The following is a 23,825-nucleotide window of genomic DNA, read 5'->3' on the forward strand; positions in this document are numbered from 1 at the left end:
TCGTCGAAAGCAATCCTCGATTGGGTAAATAAAGTGTGTTTACCCGCCTGTAATTAGGGTCAGGTGCACAGAAATAAAATTCCGACACGTACTTACGTTTTACGCACATTTTACGATTTGTTTACAAATCAAATCACGAGTAATATTGCCGTTAACTCAGTATGTTGTAAATAAGTAAAATAATAAACATAAATAATAATTCTTAAGAAGTTTAATTGTATGTATAAGTATGTATGTACATTGTAGTAGAAACTGGGACGTGTTTTAATACGAAGTGCGCAATTGTATCATATTATTAACGCCTCTCATTCACCTTGATGTCAACGAACTGATACGTCACGCGTGCGGTCCACTCTCGATTCCTCGGCTATGCCGAACGCATACGAACGGCACTCGGGCGAGACGCGGCCCTGACGCGGCGCGGGGAGGGTGCAGCACGCCCGCGGCATGCCCAATAGTCGACCCGCACGTTGAGTGCCAACCGCGCGCCTTTACCGCGTCGCGCCGCATGACGTAACTAACATGGCGTCTGAAATACGACTTGTACAAGAAATCGAAAAGTACGAATGTCTCTACAACAACTATTTACCGGAATATAATCGCAAAGATTTAGCAGATGAAGCGTGGACGCAAGTTTCACAGAGTACAGATTTAACAGGTAAACAAACAGCATTGCATTAATACTGTATTATCAATTACAGCGTTGTAGACTGCATTTGTGGCGTTGACGATCGATTGTAGACTTAATGTCTTTGTAATTGAGATGCTAATGGAACAAGAGCGCTTCGGCCAAACGATCACTACTCTGTTCAAAGCTTTAATTCAAAATTAATGATTATTATTGCCTTACGATTGAGAGTTGTTTACGTCTTATAAATTATTAATATAATATATCAACTTAATATGAAAATAAATAACATGTATGCACAAAATATAATATTGCAGGTTTAGTTTGCAATCACGCAACGTTATTTATAATGAATGCAAATTTTTGCGAAAATATTATTTAATGATTACTATAAACTACATACTTCATATTTAAATATAATAATCCTTTTGTTTAATATGAAGTACTTGTTATTTATATAAAAATACGTTTTCTATTTCAGTTACTGAATGCAAGGAAAAATGGCGTAACATACGCAGTTCGCTTCTCAGATCTCTGAAACCCAGCGAAAAGACAAAGAAACCGTATTACTTAGCGCCGTACTTGCATTTCGTTCTACCATTTATGAAACCACTCAATTGCTTGGAGTATAAAGAAGAGATTCACAGTGCAGGCTCTGTGAGAAACATTCGAAAAGACGCAGACATTCTTATATGTGCAGTGAAATCGGAAGACGATACCCAAAATATAGTTGATACAATTAATACGGAAATTACTGATGAAGAAACGAACCTCGATCCTTTAATATCATCTCAACCGGATTCACCGATCCGTAAGAGAAAACGAAATATAGCCTCAAGTCGTAAAACCAGAAGATCAGAACAAAAAGACACAAAATTAACAGAAGATCAAATATTTAATCCTATCCCTGATCCTCCAAGGTCTAGTAGTGAATCTATGAGGTACTTTCTTATGAGTCTGCTACCAGAATTTGATACGATGACTGAAGAACAATCTAGAATGTTTAAAATCAAAGTAATGATGCTTATAGACGATATCAAAACAAACTATGATAATATGAAACAAAACGTGCCTTTTTCGAATGAATCGGATCGCCTTCAAAAGCGATTAATTAATTTGTTGTTAAAAAATCTAGAACACAAGTCATGATTGGCACTGGTTGTAACTCGCTATTGTAAATAATGTATTATAATATTACAAAAAATTGTTTTGTTTTATTAAAATAGTTATAATTTTCTACTAAAATGTTATATTTATTTACCATTGGCGTTTGTACTTTTTTGTCTTTCCTACTATTTTTATAACGTTTGTTTCACCATTGTACGAAATTCATAGAATTGATTCATATTATATGATATCAACCTCTTCAATCAATCAATCAAAATAAACTTTATTCAAGTGAAATTTTACAAGCACTTTTGAATCGTCATTTAACAATTAAGTGAAGTTACCATCTGTTCGGAAAGTAGAATCTACCGAGAAAAACTGGCAAGAAAGTCAGCAGTTACTCTTTTTCAACAATTCAAAAATAAAAATTCAAAAAAAAAGTGTTAGTTAAGACAATTATTGAAATTAATATATCCTGCCTGGCAGTCCACGGGTAATAATTCCACGCTTTTTTATCATCTACATCAGAATTTTGATCTTTATATGGAATTGAATATTGAAGGACAACTTTAATGATAGGTATCCTATGCCATCTGACCACTAGACCCCCATATAATACCTATCATTCTACTAGCATGCATCTTAACAGATGATTGCGAGTTAAAACCTACGCAATCACTACTGAATTTCCATAAGCTTAATTTGTGTTTTTAATTCATCGTGAGGAAACCTACATCCACCCAATGAAATTCCATAACATGGTTATCCACCAAACCGAATATAAGCAGAGTGGTGGAATTAGTTAGAAACCTCCTCAAAGGGAGGAAATCGTCCATTGGTACACTTACAGGCTGTTTCTATCCTCTGTAACATTTCTAAGAGAATAATAGAGTATTGAAAATCTACTTAATAACGAGAGGCGGCTCGTTAGTCTGATTTATTATTGTTTATTTAAGAGGGTTGATTAGCATTTCAGTTTCCTAATGGTAAGTGGTTTCCTTCATGTATTTACACTGGTACAATGCGTAGTATAAAGTAAAATTAACGACTACTTTATGCTTGTAATACTTTCTCATTTACAATTTAAAACGGAACACATTAATACCAATATTGGTGAATGGCGCTAACATAATTAATAAGGGTTGCACTCATACACAGACACAAAACCTTGTTGTTGTTGTTGTACCTACTACTAATACACAAACCTAGAAACAAATGGTAGCAAGGACCAGTTTCTCAGGGTTTTGCGAACCTTTGCTAGTCCTTTTGCTAGGTAAAGACCTTGATTATTAATAACTTATAGCCTTAATACCAAAATGAACAAATTCATTTGAATTTGAAATGCGGGTTCAAGCCCAAGCATTTAATTGTACAACAGAATTTTACGTGCTTACTTTGTTTATGTTATGGTCGCTAATGCTCACTGATTATATAAGTACAAAGCACCGTTTTGTTAAATGCAAAATAATGTTGCTGTTTACGTTCAATACTTTTTTTATCCATTTAAATCGAATATTAAAAAATAAAAAAAAACCATATTCGATGATTTTCTTTAGCTCTTTTAAATTGCTTAATAGCGTGACAGGTTTTACAGTTAGATTTTATCGTTTAACATTACAAAAAGTACTATGTAATTTTAGATAACATAAAATATTATTTAATTGATAAAATTTACCGACAGAGCATCCACATTTAAAATGTAATGTACAAAAATTAACAATTAGGTACTATTATATCTAATTACTTTTTTGTTCCATTTGCTGTCGAAACGCTTGGCCCTTGGAGTAGTGGTGCAAAAAGCTTCATCAAAAGTATAACACCTCGCCTCATTGCCTCCACTGGTGACAGGAGGGCTGGTTCGTTTTTTGCCCAGAAGATCAGAATTGCGATTCAACGAGGAAATGCTGCTAGCATTCTTGCCACCATTCCACTCGGTCAAGATTTATACAGTAACTTGTTTTAGTTTATATTTGTATATATTTAAGCATTTAATGTTATTAATCCTTATGTCAATAAATTTATTCTAAGAAAATAAACATAAAATCGTTATTGAAACAATTTGCTAACTACAGTACAGTGTTATGAGTTGAATTAGTGCGCAAATGTGTGACAAAGACATAATTAACAAAACAATTGTTGTCAAGAAAGCTTAAGAACTTCTGAACTCAACTTCAGAACTTGGGCTGCAGGGAGATTAACGCGAGCGCTAAGATGGTTCATGGAAAACTTACTTATATGAAAATTGCCACCCCGGACACAAGATCTTGACCGAAATATTTACTTCGGTCCTTCTCTTCGAAGTCAACTAAGAGATTTCCTTGCTCAGTATGGAAAATAAATACATTTAGAAAAATATATTGATATCACAAGTAATATCATTGCAAGGAACTATATTAAAATTTAAGTTATGAAGCTGCTTGATAATAAATAAAAATTTTAACAAAATAAAAACCGACTTCAAACAAATACTATTTTAAAACAAATGAATATGCACTAAAAAGTAATAAAAATAATTGCGTATTCAACATATGTTTTAGAGTCCTCCTAAGTAAAATGAAATGAAAAATATTAGACTACTTAAAAGTTGATTTACGATTATATAATGTAGTTATAATTATTGCTATATTTGGAGCCGGTGTCAGCCACGGTGCCCTTGCCCCAACAATCGGTTGATGAAAATAACATAACAAATACAGGCATAATAAAATAAGAAATAGAAAACACCAAAGTCAGGACATTTATTTCTAGACTAAGCCTCTCCCATTGTTGTGAAGGTTAGGAGCATAATCCACCACACAGCTTCCGTACGGATTGTTGGATTCACAAGCGACAGAATTTTGTTGAAATTAGACCCATGAATATTTCTTCACGATGTTTTCTTTCACCACCGAAGTGAAGTTGAATAATAAACACAAATTAAGTACATGAAAAACAAATTGAGCACATGAAAATTCAGTGGTGTTATCCTAGGTTTGAACCACCACAACATGGTTTTACCAGTTGTATTCTCTTTCATCATCGTTTTATCTGATGAATGAATGTCACACGACTAGAAGGCTTACGTCCATTTCGATGTACGGGTCAAATTTCTAACTTCCAGACTCTTGGCTGTTGATGTTCTTATCAGCCCTCCTTGGGGTTTGAGCCTAGGCTCACCTTTGCAATCTTATTTTTTAGCTACTAGTGCAAAGTCGCAGTGATGCGACATTTAAAATGAAAGTAATAAAAACTTAGACAAAAATCTTAGAATATAAAAGAAAGATATGACAAGACTCAGATTCATAGAAAGTTACTTTTAACTAATTTAAATACATGTTTATTCGATTTTAAATTACTTCAGAGTATTCTATCAGATCCCTCAGAATCTACTAGGATGCTCCTGAAATGTTATCTAACAACTATAAATAATAGTAATTAATATTTAAAAAGGAAGAAGCGACAATGGGATTGACGTACCTGTGTTAAACAAAAGTCCCAAAATATAATAAGAAAAAAAAATACAATATTTTTTTTTACAAACATATTTATTTTCGCACGGACAAGAAGGTACAGGTAAAGATCACAAAGATACACAGTAGAACAAGAGAATATGATATAAACGACACGATATATTGATACGTAAAGAGAATTCCCATATATTTCTTCTCCCAATATGTAATTTTACATATATAACAAGTATTTTTAATTCATTGTAATAACAAAAATTAAAATAAATTTTACACTTGAATGCAATTTCATAATGTTAATTCCATAGAAGCTTATATCCAACCCAATAGCGAGAACAATTTTTGGTCCCTCTTCAACAATTTATAATTTAAACTCTCGAAATACAGCAGAAATATTTTAATAACAAACGGTTAACTCATATATAGAAATAATTTCGAAAGATTTACAAATTATATAAAAGCAATTAAAAGTTTTTACACACACAGATGTATTCAACGGTTACATGTACTAAGCTTGTTATATTTTTTTAATATTACAACACTGCTTTAAAAATCCAACGAAGCAACACGACCAATTTACGTAGTTACCTTAATTGTACTTAATACGATCGATTTTAATATTCTATATTTTATCCACCGATCTATAATAATACAAGAATTTCTTTGAATTCCCTCCGATGTTTTATTTTAAATAAAATCCAGTGAGTGCCTTCTTTTAATGTTGGGGTTTCCTCAAAAACGAGTCGATTATCTAAAAGGACGTATAATCGTCTTAAATCGACTACATTTAGCACCTGACCAATCCTTTCAACATTTATATACCTACATTCATTTATTATACTATCACTGTATTGCGCATGATCGTTTGTCGTTTTGCGTGCTCGATCGTACTAACCTATTTAAGTTGAGCTTCGGACTTCCACTGCCACTGTCTCCGTCACCTTTGGCACAAGTTTTCGTTCTCATAATCATAAGGTCAGTGCGAATGCTGGGCCTTCGGACGTTCGGTGCGACGACTCCACAGGCGTCTGATAAACGCCGTTTTATCGATAAAGTGCATTTCTTACTTCTACTACTTTGACTGCTCGTTGGAGGCAGGGTGCAGGGACTACCGAAGGCGGTGCTAACACGCTTGTGATGGTTGGGTGCCATTTCTAATGGCAGATTCGCCACTACGAAAAGGTCGTAGAAAAGATCGTCGACGTGAAAGTTTCTCTTAGCTGATGTTTCGACGAACACGCAGGCGGAGTCTTGCGTTGCGCAGTAAGCGGTTGCCTCTTCTGGCTGTACAGTCCTGGACAAAATAAAACAATAACTATAATTACAGTTATTTAATACGGGATTACCATGTTTCTTATTTTTAGTTGGAGGAGTTCGATATTATGATATTAACTACGAATGTCTTGTTCATGAGAACAGTTCAGTGTCGTGAAAACAGCTAAAACTAAAAATATATATTCCGTGCTATATATTCCGTATTAAAAAACTGTAATAATAAAAATGACCATCCTAATTTATAATCTAATAACTATAATTATCCTCAATAGTATTTTTTACTTAACAAAATAATCTTGGTAATTTATTATGTCTCCAAAAAAACTTCTCAGACAAAGATAAAAACAAAATTGGATCAAAAAGATTAAAATCTTTCTAATAATCTTAATCACGAGATACTAATAGTGTTTATATATTATATATTATGAACACATTATTTATAGAAGTCTTAGTGCGGTCATCTATCATCTCTTCTCTATTGTAGTTCGCTATAAATTACATCTATCCATCTCTCTCGGGCGAGGCTTTCGTGATCCTCCCGGGTCTCACAACATACTAAAAACTATTAAATTAAAAGTATAACTAAATTCATTAAACTTTGTTAACGTTACGAGTCGCGCGGGTAATATAGAACTTCTTAATGATAAAATCTAATCCTTTATATTTAGTGAGTTATTTTTTTTAATTAACAGTATAATAAAGCCAGTTGACAATACTGTTTATTAAGTCTAGATACAGCTAAGTAATTGTTACGATGTCTATAAGCGTTCAATGCGGCAGAAAGTGTAAATCAGATTATCATATTTATTCATGAGTATTCGAATTTTATAATAGATAAGTATTATCTTATTATAATCGGTTCTCATTACAATGACTTACCTTCTAAACTGGTCTTAAATTTTATGGGATTTGTTTAACAACCGTGTATAAAACATTGTACACATTTACCACATATTCAAACCATTTTTATTAATTACCTATTCTCTCATACGTCTTTTAACGTTATATAAAAAATAAATTTATGTTAAAACTACAGAATGAAAAAACTATAATGAAATGCAACATAATGTCTTTAAATCCTCAATACTTTAAAAGAGGAATATATCAGTTGTTTCCATGTGGTCACTAACACACACACACACACGCACGCACGCACGCACGCACGCACGCACGCACGCACGCACGCACGCACGCACGCACACGCACACACACAGACACACACACACACACACACACACACACACACACACACACACACACACACACTCACACACACACACACACACACACACACACACACACACACACACACACACACACACACACACACACACACACACACACACACACACACACACACACAAATAAATAGTTTACGTAGCTTATTTATTGAGAAAAACAGTATTGCAAAATAAAAATAATTTACGCAACATACAACTATAACGACAATAATATAAATTTAGTTACGGTAATAAGTAATTTATTTAAACTGTGTTGTTTGTTTGAAGTAGAAATATGCGTAAAACGAAATACCTAAATTTGAGTTTAAATAGCAATTGCTTAAATTCAAATGCATTCAAAACGATAGTAATATATCCAGTTACAATAATATGACATATTGAATATTATAATACATACTTTAGTTCTCGGTCGCATTTATTGCCAGCAATTGCCATTGGCACCCTGGGGGCATGTTTCCGACCCCGGCTGCTTCCGCTGCTCGCACTAGCTTTCGTCTCCAGAATTTGCTCGCGAAGTCGAATCACCTCTTCGAAGGATTCCCGGCAGTCCATTGCAAACACTAGCACGAACAGATCACCTGTTAAAAAACATAACATTGAAATATATTTGAGCATACTATAAAAGAGTCGAGATGGCCCAGCGGTTAGAAATTCTGCCACATGTGTATTCCACCAACCCGCATTGGAATACCGTGGTGGAATATGTTCCAAACCTTCTCCTCAAAGGTAGAGGAGGCCTTTAGCCCAGTAGTGGGAATTTACAGGCTGTTGTTGTTGTTGTTGTAAGCATACAAAGGGACATAGGGACATTATTCCCCGCCTGCGAGGTTTGTAATCACCACGCCGTAAACCATCTTACGAACTAATAGGTAAGTTATCTGAGCACTAAATTTCTCTATAATGGCGCATGTTACACAAGATTGCATGCAAACTACCTCGCTTGGCGACCTTTGTTGCTTCCGTGAATCTCTTTCTTTATAACACCCTGCATTGTCACAGTCTCGCAGAAATATTAATACGTCTCAACATCGTCGAATCACATTCAGGAATATTCATTGTTCAGTGTGAATGTTTGAAATAATTTACAGTTAAAGTAAACGATTGTATAATGTAACATACAAATGTGTCGAAGCGTCAAAAAGTTTATTTATGATTTATTTATATTTTATCGTACGTACTGGCGACGTGAGTATGACGTAGAACACATGACAGCGATAAAAAGGATATTTCATAAGATTTCGGAAGAAAGATATTACGTTTCGCTGGTTTAGGCACATCACAAGAAGACACCCAGAGTACATAGGAAATTTAGAGACCAATCTTAACGTAACAGGGTCTAGACCCAAAGGGCAACCTAAAACCAAAAGGACAGATGCGGTCAGAAAAGATCTTACTTCATGCAACGTTTCTGAAAACGATACATCAAATCGAGCGAAGTGGAACCAAAAAAACAGGAAGGCAGACCCCACCATCAGATGGGAATAATAAATGCATAGGAGAGAGAGAGTGTATAATGTAACATAAGTTTTGTTCATAAAATAAATATAATACAACGTTTATAAAATAAAAGAAATAAGTAAGTATATGGTATACGTCCCACGTACACAAAAAGGGAATTGGGTATGAAAGCGGAGACATGACAGCATAACAAAAAGTCTTTGCCCTTATGGGATATTAACTGCTCATATGCCCTAGGGAACTACAGTAAAAATTTGTTCTTATTTTAAATAATTTTTGACGTGAGCACGCTATGCCGGTGATTTGTGCAGACGGGTGCTCCACCACTGTCATGCCTTCGATTTCTTAAAAAACAGTCTAGTTACCTCTAGACCGAAACAAAAACTTAATTAATGAGTTAATAGAGGTGAATTTTATGCACCCTAATTTCAAAAAACAAAGGAGTGTCTAAAACAAACTACCCTATTTTATAAACGGAAGGTAAATTGAATGATATCATTGAGGTCGCTGGTTGAACGGCGTAGTTTTAAGTGGCTAGGCGTTTATAATATAGTTTGGTTTTGTTTTAAAGTAGCTACATTAAAAAAGCGACTTTTACCGGAATAAGATAAAATTAGCATTAAAAATAGCATTCAACAACAACAGCCTGTAAATTTCCTACAACTTGGCTAAGGCCTCCTCTTCCCTTGAGGAGAAGGTATGGAAAATATTCCACCATTCCATATTGTTCCAATACACATATGGCAGAATTTCTATGAAATGACACACATGCAGGTTTCCACACGATGTTTTCCTTCACCGCCGAGCACGAGATGAATTTATAAACGCAAATTAAGCACATAAACATTCAGTGGTTCTTCCTTGGATTTGAACTCGCAATCATCGGTTAAGATGCACGCGTTCTAACCACTGGGCCATCTCGGCTCAGGATTAGCATTCATATGTTCTTTAATTGACATAAGAGAGTAGCTATTGTGTTTTGCCGTTTCTTCTCGGTTGAATCTCCGCTCTGAACCGTTTGCAAGTTGTAGCTTCATTTGTAAGAAATGACGATTCAAAAGTGCCTGCAAAAGCCTTGAATGTAGTATATTTTTTGTAATCCGTGACCTTTATTTAAGACGGAATACAACATTTGTGTTTACTTCTAACTTCGCGCTCAGTGGAAAATAAAATTTTTAATTGAGAGGAATATGATGAGTTATGCCTTTCCTCGGAAGATTTAGAAGGAATTATAAAACGCGAGTGTATTGGGTAATGCTTTATGTAGCAAACTATTTACTTCTGCTTATCTGTGTATCAAGTAATACATAATATTCCTTGATATTTAACTACAATTAAATAACAAATACCACAGGGAGTTTGTATTCGTTATTGTTGAACCACTGAAATTTCACGCGCTCCAATCTGCCTTCTTTATGCATTCGAGTATGGACTTATTAATATATACATATAGTCAAATCTAATTTAAACCAAAATATGTATTACTAGCCACGATAAAACGCTTTCATTATATGCACACTAATTTTTCATTTGAATATTTATTATATTGTTTTTAAATAATAAAACACAAGCGTTGATAAATTAGTAATTCAATCCATAATTAACAGTGCTTCATACTGTAATTAAATTGGTAAATTTTAAATAGATATTAATAAAACTTTAATTATTATCAATAAATGCAAATGTTTTAAACACCGGCGTTGTAAATATTATTATTTGTCATGAAAGTTTTGAACACAAAATTAATGTTCACGGATTCCATTGAATTTTAATTGATATGAACATAAAGCGATCAAAATGACTTTATTTTCGATTGCTTTTCTTAGTTATGTATTTTAAACTTTCTATCGAAGTCATTAGAAAACTTAATTAATTAAAATGGAAGTCTGCGTGTTTATAGCGCGTCAAAACCGTGCTTTGATTAAATTCAGTTGGTTTTTTTCTATATCCGGTACCGAAGATTTCTGGCACAATATATAATTTTGTTGTATATTTGCTCTTTAATGAAAACAAGTCAAATTTATTGAGTAAATACAGAAGCGTTACACTTATTTCATGATTATCAAATTAGACTAAAAGTTCCGAAAATAACGCTGATTTGAGTGGAACCAGTGGAACAAACTCAGATCGTTTTTCAATTTAGAAGTATAAACATATAATTATATCATTTTAAAGACCAGAATTATTTATTTATCAATTTAAAGAAAATATATTAGAAAAGATAGGCTACTTTTTCTGAGCCAATCTTCTTAAATGAGAGCATTTGTAAATTCTAATGTTTTTTTTTTTTTAAGTATTTATTCGGATATCAAAAAGAAATATTCAGGAGGCGATACTAATGTGCTACCTGTCGGCTAGCTAGTATTGTACAAAAATAAAAACTGCATAACATTTGTGTATATCCTGCGACTAACGTGTGGCTACATGTAGGTCCATACGACACAGACTTGCACAGACTTCTATCGAAATTTGTCTGTGTAACAGCAGCGCAGATAAAAGTTGGTGTGTTGGTTGGTGCTAAATAATTGATCAGTGAATAATTATTTAAATGTGAATAATTAATCATTGATGTTAATCCATCTCTGTTAGAATTACTCGCACCGAGGTTTGCAACGATACTGCTAAGTAAATTCTTTGAAAAACTCTGCATCCTCAGCCCTAAAAGTCGGAGGTAATGAAAAGTCCTTACAAACATTTTGTCGATAAACTTTTTTACAGATGTCTGTGTCTTCCATAGTCTGTGGACTAACCTTTATCATTACGTACTTCCTCTCTGTATATGTGCCTGTCATTTGCATGTGTTTAAACAATCTTTTAATAAAAAAAATATTGAAGCCTTACATTTTCCAATTAATCAACAGTATTACAATATCTCGTGTTCTCATATTTTTATGTCAGACTTGTTTTATCAAGTACCGAATCAAATCTATCGCTCTGGGACCGAATTAATTGGATAGTACGTCTATGAAACTTAATCATTTCTAGCTAATTGTTCATTACTAATAAATTGAACGTATCAATCCTCAAAGCTATGATTTATTTATTAGATTAATTATTTAGGCTTATAAAGCAATTTATTAGAATACGATCAATCATTTCAAAGAACAGAATTATTTATTTATAAATTACCCTTCATTATCTTATTTAATCTTCTGAAATGAGAGTATTTATAAATTCTATTATTTATATATTATAAAGTAAGTATTATTCGGATAAATACGGAAGGCAAATACGAGTAATCGTACAAGTTATAAGGAACATGACGACTTAAATATTAACTATCAAATTTGGAAAATTTGATAGTTAATATTTCTTAGAATAAAAATATCTATAGGCACCGTGCAGAAACAATAGAGGGCGACAGTAGAGACACCATGCGAGTAAAAAAAGAAACTTCCCAGACACATTGGTGGCAGGATGACAGCTGTCATGTCTGTAAATATGATTTTACAATGATCAAAATTATAAAACATGGTTTTTTACCAATTAACAATGATCGGCAGCGTGGTCAAAATGTATTAAAAGGCCAGAAGCTATTCGAGTCAGGACATGTTTTCGATGTCACAGACAGTTGGACAAGAACAAGAAACAGTAGTAACTGGAAAAATTGTAGATACATACGAGGGTTGTTGAGGATTTTCGGATTTTCTGTTGCCAATAAAATGGGCGCTGCAGATGGTGGTATTTTTAGATGGGAACCAGTTATTTGGATGTCTACTAAAAGAAACAAACAACAGGTTATAGGTTAGATTCAACAATCGACGAAAGTCAAACTGTCTTCCATAACAGTTACTCACAAAATTGGTGATTTTTATATATAAAATCAAATAGTACTTTTTAAATACTTGAAGGTATACTTACGTGCGTTTTATAACTGCATTTATCCATTTCACTCTTTTATCCCTAAGCCATGGCATGTGAGTACTATTAGTAGATAAATAGTAAAATTTTACACCCTTAAAGTTGTTTTTGGATGTATTAAGGCATCCACAAATACAACAATACATTTCGATAGCTCAAATTATCAAAAATTAACACGATAATTCAGAAATATTTTCCGTTGTTTGACGGTAGAATTTCTGAAATTGAGTTTAAAAGTTTTGAATTCATATTCACGAGAATTCATGTCACGAGATGGCAGAGTCATCGCTACGCACGGTGCCTATAAATGATGATGCTCTCTTACTGTCAAGTAGTCGTTTTTATTTAAAAAAGGAAAGCCCGTGGGTTCGCTTAACAATTATTATTATAGAACCGAAGAAGTATATTTTATAGTTCTGTGCTCCGATATCAAAGATAAATGACAAGGTTTTAATGCAGCAAGGAATATTGAAAAAAAAAATTGTTTTAATATCCCTTGTTGCACCCTTTAACATAACATCTTGTGCAGTCAAAGTAAGAAAACCTTCGTCAGTTTTCAAATTCTTTCCTTTATCAAGTCTTAAATTCTTAGTACCTTTTGAATTTAAACATCAGATCATTGCGTCGCAATATGTCATTCTCGATCGGTAAAGCAGATTATCGCTCGTTACCTTTTTTACCCCGACTGTACAATGACGGTTCAAAAATACTCCTGAGTTAAAGTCATAGTCAATGTATATTTTATTAAAAAAGTTTCTTAAAAATACCTTGGAATGATTTTATAAGACCACCGGTTTGTAGAACAGATTTGCCGAAATTGCGGCGAAAGTTACCGAACTACCCGATAGTTTGGTTTCATAGCATTTTCTTTTAAATAGTTTTTATCGTATAAATATATTTATCAATATCCTACAATATATCATATAGATGTTACAGCTTCCGCGTGACAGATAAATTTATTTATTCTTAGCCGTACCACGAGGGAGACACATACGAGGCACATTAGACCTCGCGTCGCAATGAACGTGTTAAATGATTTAGAGCCAGAGGCAGACAAGAACATATATATTTTTGAACATAAACGTATACGTTAAATTTATCAAATGACATATATATATATATAACTATATTAAAATATAAATTGTAATTTAACATTAAAATAAATTTGAAATTCTTTAAAATGTATAAAAATAACTTTTGTTTAATTCGAATAACCAAATATACGTCGGGCTTTTAAGCTTTGTAGTGACACAGCAATTAATTTTAAAGCTTAATGTAAATTGTAGTAATTAAATACATTGCCGATTCGGAATTGCAAATGACTTTTGATCCGTGACATTTAACGGGATAACACCTCTATTGATGCTGCAAGGACAAAACGGGAAGCTGAATAATGTATACGCACAGATTATATCAAATATTATTTGATATATTCTGTGCTGTGAGATATAATATTACTTTAAATTGATTATTCGAAATTTAAATATTGTTTTCGAAATTATTAAGGAGTTTTTATATACAGTTCTCGTTTCATTATCATTATCATTACATAGTATTAAACAGAGTCACTTACCACTGTCTCTATGTATGCTTAGATCTTTCAAATTACCCAATGAATTTTGACGCTGGTTTTTTTGACAAATAGATTGATTTAAAAAGAAGTTTTATATGTACTCGTATTAGACATGCACATTATAGTAGAGAAACACAGATAATTTTAGTTTCTAAAGTGATTTTGTAAAACGTAGCGGTTTGTATAATCTAATTACCGAAAAACTGTGAACGTTGTAAGACATTCTGTAGTGTATTCAGTATCAGCATTGCAGCCGAGCGAAGCCCTGGCGGGTGGCTAGTATTAAATAAAAACATATATTTTTATATAAAAATGAAGGGACTTATCGCGAATTATGTCAAATAAGGTTGTCTATCTCTCCTCAGGGTAAAATAATTATATAATGACTGTTCTCTTTTTAAAAGTAATTAATAACAAATTATCAAAATTTCAAGTACTTCTGTAATTTCACTCAAAAATATTATAATTTGCAAGACAAAGAAATAAACTCAGTTCCGTGAGGTATTCAAAGTTGCTTTAACGGAAATGAAGTTTTTAATTAAAAGTTTTCTATTATTTTACTTTAATTTTCTCATTAATATTCGTTTCTCATAAATCTATGTTTGATCCAACAAAACATCATTATCACTATAAATTAAAAATTCAATAGATAAATGTAACAAGAGCAAAACAATTTTGCGTCAAAAATTATAGAAACGTTGCATAAAATTTTCAATGAAATATATAGCGTAAAATGTACGTATATATTTTGTTACAATCTCAGAGCTCGGGATTTCCTACGGGATGTTTTTGGCAAAAATGGATAACTTATTTTATTTTATTTTTTATGGTATAGGTTGGCGGACGAGCATATGGTCCACCTGATGGTAAGTGGTCACCATCACTCATGGACAATGACGCTGTAAGAAATATTAAGTATTCCTCACATCGTCAATGTGCCACCAACCTTGGAAACTAAGATGTTATGTCCCTTGTGGCTGTAGTTACACTGGCTCACTCATCCTTCAAACCGGAACAAAATAATACTGAGTACTGTTATTTGGCGGTAGAATATTTGATGAGTGGGTGGTACCTACCCAGACGGACTTGCACAAGGCCCTGCCACCAAGTAAATCATTAGTTGTTGTCCGCGACATTGAATTTTAAGGGGTTGGTCGTGGGTTAGGTTTAATAAAGAAGCCTTTGTCTTGGAGTGCAAGGGCTTTTTAGATCAGTAACTAACAGATTGTAGCAAAACAAACTTAAAATGATTTCGTTGATTAACAGCAGACATTGTTGCAAAAAGTGTGCCGCAAATAAAGTGAAATAATTGGTACTACAATTTACCAAAACTCATTCTGTATTATTGGAAAATGTAAATTATTATGATTCGTCAGTTCAAATTAGACGACCATTTAGAATATTCGAGTAGTGTGTACAATGGTTTTAATGAGTACAACACTCCAAGGTCCCGGATTCGATACCCGACCGAGTCGATGTAGAAAAAGTTCATAAGTTTTCTACGTTGTCTTGGGTGTGGGTGTTTGTGGTACCGTCGTTACTTTTGATTTTTCATAACACAAATGCTTTAGCTTACATTAGGATTAATGTATGTGATGTTGTTCAATATTTACATGTATATCTAAAAAAAGCCTTTTTATACTAGATATAAGTAAGTAATTAAGTTTTTACTCAGGAATTGTTTTGTTAAAAGTTATATTTCAATCATAACTGTATCAAGCCTTCGCTATGCTGATATAGACATATCTTTGCATTTCGCAAATTCTTCAAAATATTATATATATTATCTTTGAATACAAAATGTGAACGCAGTTCTACACTCGGCTATAACCTGCCATATCTACATTAATTTTCCGAATACATAAGTATCTATAGAAACTTGTAGAGGTTATAAAGAAAAGGAACCTTTTATAATTTAAGTCGTATAAATACACCTACGACCCAAAACTCCAGCAATTTGACAAATCTATGCTTTTTAAAAATCAGAGCAAATCAAAAAACCACAGAAAAATTTAAATTGAACATACGAAATAGAGTAGGTTAATGGTGTTTTAAGAAATCGAAAAAAAATATATGAACGGTTTAACTAAAAAGGCACTAAAAGCTTCTAAAGAAAAATTCCTCTGTAGAAAATTCAACAAGCACGCTTTGGGGGTAAATATAACTTGCGCCGTTGAATTTGCCCAAATGATTCTCCTTTTTTATACTTACTGCAAACACTTCAATTTTAAAAAACCGAGTAGAAACGTGCACGTGGCATTCATTTCTTTCAAGCACGTGTTGAGCATTTTCATTAACACGTAAACTCATAAGCGATGAAACAAAAATAGCAAAGTCGTTTTAATTGAGTAAAAATAATTGTGACTTCATGGCAATTTATTCGTGTGTTACTATTTACTTTTTATAAATGTTACTTTAAAATGCTTCATCGTTACCAAAATAATAAAAAAAAATTGATTTTTATTTGTAGCTGAACTATACAACGTTCTTTTAACACGCTTCACCTGTAACTATGTGCGTAAGAAAATCTTGGAATCTTAATTTGACCCTCTTCCCTGTCTCCGATTAGGATGATATTGCACCCTCATGATATGGATGTCAAATGAAAGGGTTTGCTGTCAGGAAACTAAAACTATAATTAAACTCTAAACTGTTAATTTTGGACAAATCGCTCCATTTGTAATTTCTAACGAAAAGCGTGTTTTTTACTTGTTTAAAATATTACTATTTTTCTCTCTTTAATTGAAGAGACATCAAATACATTCCTTAGATAACCAACACACATACTCACGCTGTGAATAATAGTTACATCACTATGGGTCATATGGGATATCATTTATATATAATGTAATGTTCAGAAAACAATACGATGATTGATGACGTCATCATATTCGGTAATTAACGAGATGTGTTCGACACGGAACTCAGATTACATATATAAGAAACGATAAAACATAAATATGCCAATATGGAATGTTTAATTATTGATTTCGTTTTAGTAGTCTAATAATTAATGCGTAAAGTATAAATATTATTTTTACTGTATTGTTATTTATTATGGTAAATCCTCAGAGGTATTTTCTGCATTAATAATTAAGTTAACCAAATGTACTCGATTTTATTAATTTAATTTATAAGGGTGATAATCGATTTATGATTTTAATCCTAAAACCTAAATAAATAAATTCATGTAGGCAATTTAATCATCATCATCATTGACATGCATTATATAGGCATTCATTTAGACTTAGTGTATTTTCCTCTAGAAAATGTTATTGGCAGTATTGTATGCCTGGCAACCCTTGGGTAATACCAGTAGGTACTAATGTTGGAGTCATTGCGGCATTAGTGATTGCATGCACAGTGATGCTAATTTGAAAGCAAGTCACTTAAACCCCTTAGTCGGCTCTTACGATACACTCAGATGGAGTGGCTCTATTTTACCCCACCGGCAAGCATATGGTTAATCCGTTAACAGTTATTATCATCATTACATAGTATAAAACATAGTCGCTTACCGATATCTTTCCCTATGTTTGCTTAGATCTTTAAAATGACGCTACGGATTTTAATGCCGTTTTTTTAATAGGTAGATTGATTCAAGGGAGAGTTTTTTGTATATATTACATGGACAATATAGTAAAGAAACACTGATCATTTTCTAATTTGATGACGTATATCAAAAAAAGTCTGTGGAATATTTAGGATAAGTATTGCACCCGTTCGAAGCCGTGACGGGTCGCTAGTATGAATAAACAATTGAACTATTTTGATGAAGAAAGATCTACGTTCTCGAAGAATATTCTTTAAGAATTTTCATCCATAATGCAGATATTCAACAACAGAATAAAAATTTTCGTTTAGAACTCGAACAAACGTAAATCGTTTCAAAATTTAAAACCACTCTTCACTAATGAGATAAAAGTTTAAAGTAGTTGAGAAGCCGAACTCAAATTTAAAATGTGCTCGAATAAAAAGACTTAACAAACTCCTATAAATCAGAAAGACTTTCTTTTAAGACGAGTTGAATATAACATTAAAATGCAAAACTGAGACGGCAACATTATTGCTATTTCGCTCTTAATAACGACGCATATTTGTGAGAAGTACTAAGTAGAGAAGATTATTATAAACAGTTTACTGTGATTATTACGGAAAACTTGGTGGTAATACCAACTCGTTAGATATTCTAACACCAAATACCAGTATTCTGTATTGTTGAGTTACGATTTGAAAGGTGAGCGAGCCAGTGTAACTGCAGGCACAAGGGGCATAAATAAGGTCCCAAGATTCATGATGCATCGGCTAAAAAAGGAATGTTTGATATTTTTCAATATTATTATTATATATATTATTGTTTACCGCTGACCATCGTTTGCCTTTCCATCTATCTACACAATGAAAAATAGTAAAATGCAGGGTAAATAAATACAATTAGGTCAGCGAGAAACTTCTAAGAAGTAGTTAAAGATATTTGTAAGGGACTCCTTAACTGACTAATTATTAGGGCCCAAAAGTTTACATAATTTATTATGTATTACAATATAAGTTATGGTTAATTAATGCATGTATAGTATGAGTTAACAATAATAGGCGCCACTACGCCAACAAACTGGCGTGCTAATTTTGCGAGCTTTAATAAATATGCAAATTATATTTTTCTTTCATAAATAAATAATTTAATAAATGGCGCATTTCTAGCTTCTACGTACAATATATTGAAATTCAACCAATATTTATTTTCTATAAAATGATCTATGAAGAAATAAATTTCTAGATCGCGCTAACGTTTGATTCTGCGAAATATATATAAGGTCTCGAAATTTCAACCTACAATAATAAAGCTGGTATTTCAGGACGGTTTGTTAAATTGCGACGATAGACTTCACAAAGCACATATATTAAGTAGATGTGGTTTTGGATCCATCGTATGCATTTTGATTCATGGAGCCGTTTACGATTATAGCCTAGTTCCTATGTGACTTTACCATTATGAGACTAGGGCATTCATGGATAGAGAACAACACGCTTAGCAAAGCAAAACAACAACAACAACAACAGCCTGCAAATTCCCACTGCTGGGCTAAAGGCCTCCTCTCCCTTTGAGGAGAAGGTTTGGAACATATTGCACCACGCTGTTCCAATGCGGGTTGGTGGAATACACATGTGGCAGAATTTCTATGAAATTTGTCACATGCAGGTTTTCTCACGATGTTTTCCTTCATCGCTGAGCACGAGATGAATAAAGACAAATTAAGCACATGAATCAGCTGTGCTTGCCTGGGTTTAAACCCGCAATTATCGGTTAAGATGCACGCGTTGTAACCACTGGGCCATCTCGAGCCACCAACCAACAGCAATACGATCAATGAAATCGAGCAAATATCGCCTGGTAGGTAGAACTCATCATATATTCTACCGCCAAACAACAATATTTAGTATCGCTGTGTTTCAGTTTTATAAGTAAGTATGCCAGTACAACTTTAGACACAAGGATCATATCATATTAACTTTTAATGGCTGGTGGCTTATTGGCGACATAAGATATTCATATTTTTTATGGAGTAAACGTCTATGAGCTGTGGTGATCGCTTACCATATTATGTGGGGGCGATCACTTATAATAAGTTTTTATTTATAGATAGTTGTCCTCTCATGTCATGAATAAGATTTTCCATAGAACATTTATATTGAAGGAGAAATATATAAAGAAATATTATTTTATGGCCATAGAACCTTCGTGGACATCTTACGAAAATTTTCATATTGGGTTCGTGCATAAGTATATAGTATATGTTACCTTTTAGAAATTAGAGAAAATTCGTTCTGATTATATAAATTAAAAATAAAATACCTGTCAAGAAAGACAGTCTTCTCATAGCTGGAAATGGATGGTTTCCAGATGTATCCAACAAGTCCAGTTGGTACACTTCGCCGCGTATACGGTACAGCTTTCGATGGAAGTCTTCTATCGTAGGTGTGTAGCTATCTTCAAACCTCGTCCCGAGAAATCTCGCCACAAGGGACGTCTTGCCGACGCGAGCTGACCTGGATAACACCAATAAGTTTTAACATCATTAGTCAAGAAATATAAAAACGTTATCATGTTGAAAATATCTTTGATGAAAGTAATTTAAGCTTCAATAAATTAAATTCTGTTAAAATCAAAAATCAAAATCAAAATAAACTTTATTCAAGTGGGCTTTTACAAGCGCTTTTGAATAGTCATTAAACAATTAAGTGAAGCTACCATCGGTTCGGAAAGTAGATTCTACCGAGAAGAACCGGCAAGAAATGCAGTAGTTACTCCTTTTCAACATTTAAATAAATACATTCATGTTAGTTAATACAATTATTTAAATTAATATATATAAATATTGCTTTCATTATTTTTTCATTAACATATACAAATAAAATTGATAATAATATAGATAACTCAACACAAATTTTAACAAAAAATCGATACGTAAATTTCTGGTAGTTCGAAATAATTATGGGTCAAACTATGAATCTCCTTTTTTCAAGTCGGTTAAAGCACTAAAACCTTCTCCTGAATGTATCAAATACTTTTCTGAAAACTTCATCCAGATAACTTTACCCAAACGCGAGATAATCGCTGACAAATATACATATAAACAATCGAAGTGAGAACCTCCTTTTTTTGAAGTAGATTTATAAGTAAACTATCAACATGAGTTACAAAACCGGACTAAAGATTCCTCTCCTTTTAAGGAGAAGGCAGTAGAGAGTAGCTCAAATATTTATGTAGCTCTAACATTTTTCTCTACATTATATTACATTATATTGAACTATTTAAATAGAGAAAATATTTGATTACTAAAAAAATTATTACAAATAACAATTGTATCCAAACTTAAAAAGAACAAGGTAAAAGACTCGTGTTTCAGTTCCAATATATTTTCTTGATTGTTTTATTACAAAGTGTGCTATTATCTATCACTGATCACTTATTTCACTTCTGCATGTCAAAGTATCTCAGCAACAGGCTATTAACAAAATCATAAACCAACCGAATCCGAGTTGCTTGCCGGTTAATTCATACATTCTCAATCGATGTTATCTTTAAATTATATTTGACCATATAAAACGACGAGCACTTGATGATAAGTGGTCACCACCGCCCATAATAGTGGCGCTGTAAGAGCTATCAATCATTCCTAACATCGCCAATATTACGAACTAAGATATGTCTCTTGTGCCTATAGTCATCCTGTAAATAGGAATACAACAATACTAAGTGCCCCTGGCGATATTTGCTAAGTCGGTGGTACAAACCCAAACAGGCTCACATAAAATCCTTCCACAAAGTGATTTGTGGCAGGATTTATTTAGATTTAGTAAGTATATAGAGATACATAAAAAGGTATAAAGACAAATCCAAAAACAGTAATATCGCAAACTTTAAAGGTTTAAGCGTTTAATAAATAAATATTTAATCTATTACATCCTCATAAAAAACTTCTATAAAAATCAAACGCTAGAAGTGCAATATTCATTATAATGCCTCATAAATAAAACCGAGCGAAACCATAAAACTGTTACATATAAAACTTTGTTCCTTTACTGTTATTTCAATCTTTTATCATTGTAAGCGATATTTTACACCCACACATCAGCCGTAATATCTTCTCTAAGTTTGAGATAATGTTACCAAGTTGAGACGTTATTGTTGCTGCTAAAACTCTTTGTTTTAATCGTATAATACACGTCAATTCTACGTATGTGTGCGTTTAGATGTGTATGTGTGTATATATGTAATAAACAATACTGAACCGGTAATTATATGTATTTTAGCCTTTATTCAGCGTCGTTTGTTTATGTGTGGGTGAAAGCAACTGAATTTTAAACCAGTTCCATACAGGAGACTAAATTAAATATGTAACGACTTTGGTGTTAGTGACAATACAATCTTGTGCTCTATTTAAAGATTGAGTTTAAGGATTAAATAAGGGATCATTTTGAAAGTGTTTTTTTTAATATAATTAAAATATATTGACATGTTTACGCTATTTAATCTTTACTAATATTTTAAAAGCGAAAGCTGAGTATATATGGATGTTTGTTACACTTTAACGCAAAATGACTTAATGGATTTTAATGAATTGTGTTCATAACTTAGAATAAATCCGATCGATACAAAGGTTATAAATAGAATTGTCCAAAATCCTAACATGAGAGTAAAAAATAGAAATAGTTATTTTTATGCCCAGTATAGATGTTAGTCGATATCACCTAAAACGCGAGGAAACCACGGGCCAAATCTAGTAATATATATAATTTCATGTATATAATGTAAATAGCATTTCTTAATTGGCTTTACTGTACATCGGTACATGAAACTGGCCAATTACCCGCTTGGATTGATGAACTTAATGAATATTTAAGATGTTAACTTCATTCTGAATTCGACATATCCGTTAAAATTAACCGAAAATCAGGAAGCTTTTTTACACTATCTATATGTGTGCTTAATTTGTATTTATATATACATCATCATCTCGTGCTCGGTGGTGAAGGAAAACATCGTGAGAAAACCTGCATGTGTCTAATTTCATAGAAATTCTGCCACATGTGCATTCCACCAAGCCGCATTGGAACAGCGTGGTGAAATATGTTCCAAACCCTCTCCTTAATGGGAGAGGAGGCCTTAGGCCAGCAGTGGGTAATGGAAATTTACAGGCTGTTACTGTACTACAGGAAGGTATTTACGACGTTACGGCAAAATAAAGAAAGACAAAGGCTTTAAAGCTCAAATATTGGAGTGAGGATTAATTTCCTTAGGAGGAGAAGATTTGTGTACAACATCACGCTGCTTCAATGTGTGTTAGTGGACAAACAGCCGGTGACAGAAATTTTGAAGACTTTTTTCTTTATAAGTTTGTTATCAACACATATTATCAAATAGTAGTAGCCCACGGCTTTGCTCGCGTTTTAAGGTGTTAGTTGTCATGTCTTAAGCAAAAAAGTAGCCTATGTCGTTTCTTGGGGATCAAGCTTGCTTCATACCAAATTTCATCACATTCTGTTCAGCGGTTTAGTCGTGTTAGACAGACAAAGTTACTTTCACATTTATAAAATTAATATACATATAATCAATTTATACAAATCGTACGAGCTGTCAAGCTGTCGAGACATCCAAGTTTGAAATAAATATTATTGATATACTATTTAGTTTTACATCCATTTCAAACATAACTTATTCTCTCGATTTCTGA

At 32.9% G+C, this 23,825-nt stretch overlaps 2 protein-coding genes across 2 annotated transcripts in view; one reads left to right on the forward strand and one right to left on the reverse strand.

The window, feature by feature from the left end:
- The first annotated feature begins 519 nt into the window (after nucleotides 1-519).
- On the forward strand, nucleotides 520-1,826 carry LOC124536232. Its single transcript, XM_047112723.1, has 2 exons — nucleotides 520-658; nucleotides 1,110-1,826. The coding sequence occupies exons 1-2, from the start codon at nucleotides 523-525 to the stop codon at nucleotides 1,775-1,777; spliced, it is 804 nt and encodes a 267-aa protein (XP_046968679.1). The 5' UTR covers nucleotides 520-522; the 3' UTR covers nucleotides 1,778-1,826.
- Nucleotides 1,827-5,714: 3,888 nt separating this feature from the next.
- Nucleotides 5,715-23,825, reverse strand: part of LOC124536277 (GTP-binding protein Rhes) — a 31,807-nt gene continuing 13,696 nt past the window's right edge. Inside the window, exons 2-4 of the mRNA XM_047112788.1 lie at nucleotides 20,444-20,637; nucleotides 8,095-8,275; nucleotides 5,715-6,475 (exon numbers count right to left, since the gene is read on the reverse strand). Of these exons, the coding sequence (XP_046968744.1) occupies nucleotides 6,025-6,475; nucleotides 8,095-8,275; nucleotides 20,444-20,637 (826 nt within the window). The 3' untranslated portion in view covers nucleotides 5,715-6,024. The remainder of the gene's footprint in view (nucleotides 6,476-8,094; nucleotides 8,276-20,443; nucleotides 20,638-23,825) is intronic.

The sequence above is a fragment of the Vanessa cardui genome, chromosome 16 (assembly GCF_905220365.1).
Source record: "Vanessa cardui chromosome 16, ilVanCard2.1, whole genome shotgun sequence".
Taxonomy (NCBI): Eukaryota; Metazoa; Arthropoda; class Insecta; order Lepidoptera; family Nymphalidae; genus Vanessa; species Vanessa cardui.

Excerpts from the sequence above, each read along its gene's own strand:
- LOC124536232 (XM_047112723.1), top strand. The coding sequence starts at position 523 with ATGGCGTCTGAAATACGACTTGTACAAGAAATCGAAAAGTACGAATGT. Across the intron at positions 659-1,109 it reads ACAGAGTACAGATTTAACAG|TTACTGAATGCAAGGAAAAA; the intron begins GTAAACAAACAG and ends TTTCTATTTCAG.